Consider the following 6,146-nt stretch of genomic DNA (forward strand, 5'->3'; position numbering starts at 1 on the left):
CTCTCCAAGTTCCTGAACAAAGCCTAAAACTCTAAACCTAAAACATTTACTTGCACAATAAAAAGTGTGCTATAAAATTGCACCAAAAACCTTAGATATTTATATTATGTTGATTTGACTAAGATTTAATTATAGAAAAATTTGAATTTGAATTACGATTTAATTAATTTTACATACTTCAATCTTATAATATAAATATTCCTTTAGCGCTTCATGTAAAATGCATCTTTCATATTCATAAATTATATTCTTCTCTTTTTATTCTATTATATATCAACAACAAGTTTTATCATATGAGTAATAATTTAATCAAGATAACGTATTTTTTCTTAATTAGTATAATCGTAGCTTATATTTTTTCATGGCTTTCTTCCTGTTCTTTTTAGTATGGAACATCCTTTGGGTTGCATCCATTATCATTTTACTGTCCAATTGTTTTAAACAAACTTACTTTATTTTATATTTAATTTGTTATTCTTGAGAAATTATGCAATATCAATACCATATTGTGATATAAATTACTATAAAATTCATATTCAACATTCATAAATCTAGAACATGATTAAAAATTTTAAGAGTTCATAGTTTTCATATTCATATAATTATGTTAAGAAGCACAAATATTTGTCCATGATGATGTTATTAATACGTCAATTTCGATCTAGGACTTATTGTATAATCAGAGAAATATTTTACAGTTTATTATATTTATTAAAAAAATTAAATAAATTCGATTTAATTGGTTAAACCAGAAATCCATTAGGTGGTGTTTGGTTGAAGGAAATTTTTTATGAATGATAGAGAAATGAGATTAGTAGGGAAATGGCTAAAAAGTGAGTTAGATAGGAAAATGTAAAAAAAGTTGTTTGGTATGAAAAAATTTTACTAGAGAAATTAGATAACTTTTGTAAAGTCTATGTTTGGCTTTTGATAAAATATAGATGGGGAAATAATGTACTATGACGAAAATACCTTTGTTCTTATAAAATTTACAACCAAACAACCAAAACAAATTACAAATAAAAACAAACAAAACAACCAAAACATATTACAACTCGTACGCCCCGGTCTGCAACGCTCGTCTGCAACCAAAACAACCAAAACAAATTACAACCCGTATGTCCCGTCTGCAACGCTACCTGGAAAGCTGGGTTTCTTTGAAAAAAACCACCTCCTTTTTGGGTTTTTAAACAGTGCAGAAGCATAGGTAAATGGCAGTAAATTGAAAATGGTATGCATCCATTTTGCTTAGGTATTCAGCCAAATCTCCATGAACCAAACGTTGGCTTTCCAAAATGCTATCTTCATTTGCATTGGGTTTTGTCAAAAACCCATTAACCAAACACCACCTTAGTGCATTGGCTAACAGTCCAACCACTAGCAAAATACAAAATGTAACCAAAGATTAAATTATATTTGGACACTTGAAAGGTACCCACAAACAAAAATTAGTACATTGAATTTGAAAATGCATTTTGGTTAGAGTTCATAAAAAATCAAAAACTAAAAAAATAAATACCTTTATTTGTTTTCTGTAGAGAACCACTTCAACCCAAAACCTTAAGGTGTTGGGTGAAAGTCTTTTAATAATTTATATTATTCTCTAACATTTTCAATCGATTGAAGGCAAGAACGGTGGTGCGGATGATGGTGCAGGAAGAAAGTTTGTCCAATGAGTGTATGGTGAAGGCACCAAATTTTTCTCCTTTTTCGCAGCTCTACCCAGGTATCATTTATGTGTCTGAAAAAATGACTTGCTAGGTTTTAAAAAAATCATATCTGCGAATTCTACCCGGGTATCCCCTCGATACCCGGGTAAATAATTCAAGAATTTTTTCAATTTATCAACAATACCCGAGTAGGCCACCTACGTGCTTGAGTAGTGATTTTTTTTTCGAAAGATACTCAAGTATCTGGCTATATACCATGGTATATTACGGTGTCAGTGGTTAGATAAGGACATATGTGTGATATGTTTTGGTATATACAGGGGCAAAGTGATAATTTTTTATTAATCAAGGGCACACAATGATTAAAAAAGTCTCATGTTTTGGTAGATCAAACACATTGTGTATCAGTCTTCTGAATGAAAAATACGTCATCATCGATAATCTACTAGTAAAGAATAAACCTACAATCACAAATTGATTTTTGAATGAAGATTATATATATATTTTCCCTCTTAATAAATCTATAATTTATTTACTAAGTTTGTAAATACAGTTAAATTTTTATTTTGATAAATTTCTGATTATGGTTTTAAAAAACAAATGATAAATTATAAGTGGTTAAATACTGAAATCCATTGACCAGTTAACTAATCTCAAGTCGGTTTTACCAGGACCAGACTTTGTGCAGCTTCCCTCATGGTAAATTCATATGCATATATTCTAATTTTCCTTTCGTTTTTGCCATTTTTTATGCCTAAGCAAGTAACTCTTTGACCAAAAAAAAAAATGTTCTAATGTTTGTGCCATGGAGACCATAAACCTTTTTGCATTACTGGGCCTTGGCCTTATTTTAGAAACCAAAGAAAACGTTTGTGCATTGCATCTGAAGTCGTAGTCGGACACTAGTTTATCACACCAAAGTACATACGTTCCCATACTTAACATTCCGAACATCATTATTTCTTTGTAATTTGATTAAATAATAAAAAATGTGAGTGTTATGTTATATGACACATCTTGTATCATGCCATAGACACAAGTCCCACTGAAAATAAAAATAAATAAAGAATAAAATAAAAGTGTGTATCCCACATTTTTATGTCTATGATATGACACAAGATGTGTCATGTAACATGACACTCACATTTCCCTTAAATAATTCATCAGAAGAAATTGATTTATATCAAAAAAAATAAAAATAAAAATTCTGTACAAAATAATTAAGATTTGTTGTTAGTTTGCCAACTGAGCCATCTGAATTATTGTGATGAACGTACGGGCCGTAAATAGATATAAAAATTGCAAAAAACAGAGGGCTGGTTATTCAATACCATAACATAATTATACAATTTACTTATACTTGAGCAAATATGTATATCACCATTTCCATAAGTTCGATAGCATGTCCACGTAGATAGATAAGTTTTGAACAGATAAATTATATATAATTAGCGAGACAGGTAGAAAATCCATAGTGGAAAGGATAGGAACATTTATTTATGTGAGAATCCGTTCTTGGACTCAACTAGTTATTACTTTTTAGGCATTGCTTCAACTTCAATGTTGCATCACTTTGACTTGAAGGGTATGGCCCTGATTACTATCTGATGGTACAAAGCTGCAAGTGCTGCACCAGTGAAAGGTCCTACCCAAAAAATCCACTGCACCAAAATAATATAATGTGGGAAATTTCAAACTTTTTCACTTAACAACAGTCAATTGTTATCTGCTACTACTAGTACTACTACTAAATATAGATAAAATACATTTATAATCCAAGTGAAATTAAGAAACAGTAAAGGAAAAGAAAAAAATCATTTCACGTTAAACTTCCACTAACAGGATGAAATGAGGATAATCTTTATACACAACCTTACTCTTGTATATTTACAAAATACAAAAGAACGATTTTACCAGTGTTCCAGGCTTCGGTAAAGAAAAAGAAAAGTCTAAACAAAATTAAGGATGAAGAAGACTCACATGGTCATCCCAAGCTTGGTCCCTGTTGTATATAAGGGCTGCACCAAGGCTTCTAGCTGGGTTGATACCAGTTCCTGTAACAGGAATTGTAGCCAAATGCACCAGGAAAACGGCAAAACCAATAGGCAATGGTGCCAAAATCTGACCCATTGAGATGCTTATAATTAGATTTGTCATCAGAGTAACACAACTAATAGCTCTTTACAATGCTGAAACTTTAATTTAGAAGATGCAATATTAGGAAACATTTTTACTTACAGGAACGTGGGAGTCCCTAGCATTTCTCTTGGCATCAGTGGCAGAGAAGACAGTATAAACAAGCACAAATGTGCCAACAATCTCTGCTCCAAGGCCATCACCTTTGGAGTATCCTTTACTTAGAGTATTGGCACCACCACCTAGCCTCTCATACTGGTGTGGTTGAAACCCCTTAACTACACCAGCACCACAGATAGCTCCCAAGCACTGCATGATTATGTAAAATACTGTCCTAGTTAGAGAGAGCTTGCGTGCCAAAAACAGGCCAAATGTCACTGCTGGGTTAATGTGACCCCCTGCATCCGCAAATCCACACAAGCTATATTAGGCAAAATTGAAAGGAGATTACTCCACTGTCCATATATACTAGTAATTTAGTGAATTGTTCATTATATTGGTAGTTAATTAAATTTAGAGTAAATACTCTTTTTGGTTTCCAGCAAATTTCACGATGTCTACTTTAGTCCCTAGCAAATAAAAAGGCTCATCGTGGTCCCTAAGAAATTCAAAATGGACTCATTTTAGTTCTTTTAGGGACTAATATGAGTCTTTTTTAAATTTGTGAGAGACCACGATTTCAACTAAATGGTTCCATTTTGAATTTCTTAGGGACCACGATGAGCCTTTTTATTTGCTAGGGACTAAAACAGGCATCGTGAAATTTGCTAGGACCAAAAAGGGTATTTACTCCTAAATTTATAGATGTGACTACTTGTACTTATAGAGTTATAGGGTGGGAATTGATACACATGTGAGACATTTCGGTAATTCATAACAGATCAATAATTACAATTATAATGAGAAAGCTCATTAAACTAACAAAATAAAATAGTTATTTTAATTACTAACCGTTGATCTATTAATGAATGAATGAGATTTTTTACATCATATGATGTATTTAAAAAAATACCTAAACCAAACACCTTTTGCACAAGTGATAAGAAGTTTATGTTACTTAATTAGAAGTTTCGATACTTAATTAGAAGTTTCGAGTTCGAGCTCTGGAAATAGAAAAAATAGTCTTGGGAGAACCGTCCCTCGTATAAGATTCGATACTGCTCGAACCGGGAATGATGAACCGGTTTAAGAGACTCAAAAAAATAAAAAATGTAGAAAAGACATGCAATGATCTATTTCCGAGGTGCATGGGCAACCCCAAAATTCAGACTCATTACCTATTGTTTCCAACGGGTCACGAGAAGTCTATGGCGGGGACCACAACCTAAGCTATATCAATCATAATAGATGGGTCTGACATATATAATAACTGAGTTTGATACTATATTTCAATTCAAAATCTTAAAACATTAGATTTATTTTCCCTCCCACTTATATAGTGTTTACTTAGACTATTACCAATTCTTATGTAACCTCGTCACAGTAAATATCCCAACACTAATATCATTGAACTATTGTGTTTGAGTTTTACCTGAGATGCCAGCAGTGCAATAAACAAGAGCAAAGATCATTCCACCAAATGCCCAAGCTATGCCTTGGACACCTACAGTGGAACACTTGTTGTTGGATTTGGACACACCCATCACTGTTAAAACTGTGATATAAAGAAACAAGAACGTGGCCACAAATTCTGCTATGCCTGCTCTGTAGAAAGACCATGATGACAACTCACTAGGCTCGAAGAGAGGTGCTGAAGGCGGCTCTTTGTAGTCTTTGGTATCTTGAGCCTGAGCAGCAGTTCCTATTGGTTGCCTCTCTCTATACCTGTTGGCTCCTACTCTCACATCTTCATCCTTACCCTCCATTTTTTGTGCAAGTTTGGCAATGCTATTGCTATGTGAAGGTACCCGTCCTTGAGGTAATTGAATAAGGTGGCTAGAGAAAAGGCACTCTAGTTAATGAAGTAGTGAGTGATGGAGTGAGGAAGGGTATTAGTAGCGTGACTTTGGGACAAAGGTTGGGAACTTTCTAGCTGAGATTCCTGTGGTGACTTCTAAGTTAATTGAAAGTGCTTGATGGAACTGTGCATTGTCGTGACACTCCACCGACCAACACAGTAGGGCCTTGAGAAATTCGATTCTTTTCCATGCCATCATGGGAAAGAGCATTATATCCTAAATTCGATTCTAAGTTTTATTTTGTCATTTGTCAGATATTCAGTCTATCCTTCCGTAGAATAAGTTTAGGGAAATAATTTGTAATTTTAGTTTTTAACATTATATCTTACCAGTAAGACATAATTATAATATGTAAAGTTTTTTTTTTCTCTCTCATTAGTCA

The 6,146-nt window shown here is 33.1% G+C and overlaps 1 protein-coding gene across 2 annotated transcripts; it reads right to left on the reverse strand.

Moving 5' to 3' along the window:
* Positions 1-3,012: 3,012 nt before the first annotated feature.
* Positions 3,013-5,726, reverse strand: LOC133306498 (probable aquaporin PIP1-4). 2 transcript variants are annotated; one of them, XM_061506824.1, is made up of 4 exons: positions 5,338-5,726; positions 3,909-4,204; positions 3,651-3,791; positions 3,013-3,331 (listed from the first exon to the last, which is right to left on the reverse strand). In XM_061506824.1, the coding sequence occupies exons 1-4, from the start codon at positions 5,669-5,671 to the stop codon at positions 3,239-3,241; spliced, it is 864 nt and encodes a 287-aa protein (XP_061362808.1). In that variant the 5' UTR covers positions 5,672-5,726; the 3' UTR covers positions 3,013-3,238. The 2 variants fall into 2 exon arrangements, with proteins under 2 accessions (XP_061362808.1, XP_061362809.1); XM_061506825.1 differs by having other exon boundaries at positions 3,647-3,791.
* Between the last annotated feature and the right edge of the window lie 420 nt (positions 5,727-6,146).

The sequence above is a fragment of the Gastrolobium bilobum genome, unplaced genomic scaffold (assembly GCF_033153095.1).
Source record: "Gastrolobium bilobum isolate Gb01-03AN ecotype WA unplaced genomic scaffold, APGP_CSIRO_Gbil_v1 utg9844, whole genome shotgun sequence".
Classification (NCBI taxonomy): domain Eukaryota; kingdom Viridiplantae; phylum Streptophyta; class Magnoliopsida; order Fabales; family Fabaceae; genus Gastrolobium; species Gastrolobium bilobum.

Excerpts from the sequence above, each read along its gene's own strand:
- LOC133306498 (XM_061506825.1), bottom strand. The coding sequence starts at position 5,671 with ATGGAGGGTAAGGATGAAGATGTGAGAGTAGGAGCCAACAGGTATAGA. Across the intron at positions 4,205-5,337 it reads TTGCACTGCTGGCATCTCAG|GGGGTCACATTAACCCAGCA; the intron begins GTAAAACTCAAA and ends TTGCGGATGCAG. Across the intron at positions 3,332-3,646 it reads AGCTTGGGATGACCATGTGA|TGGATTTTTTGGGTAGGACC; the intron begins GTCTTCTTCATC and ends ATTTTGGTGCAG.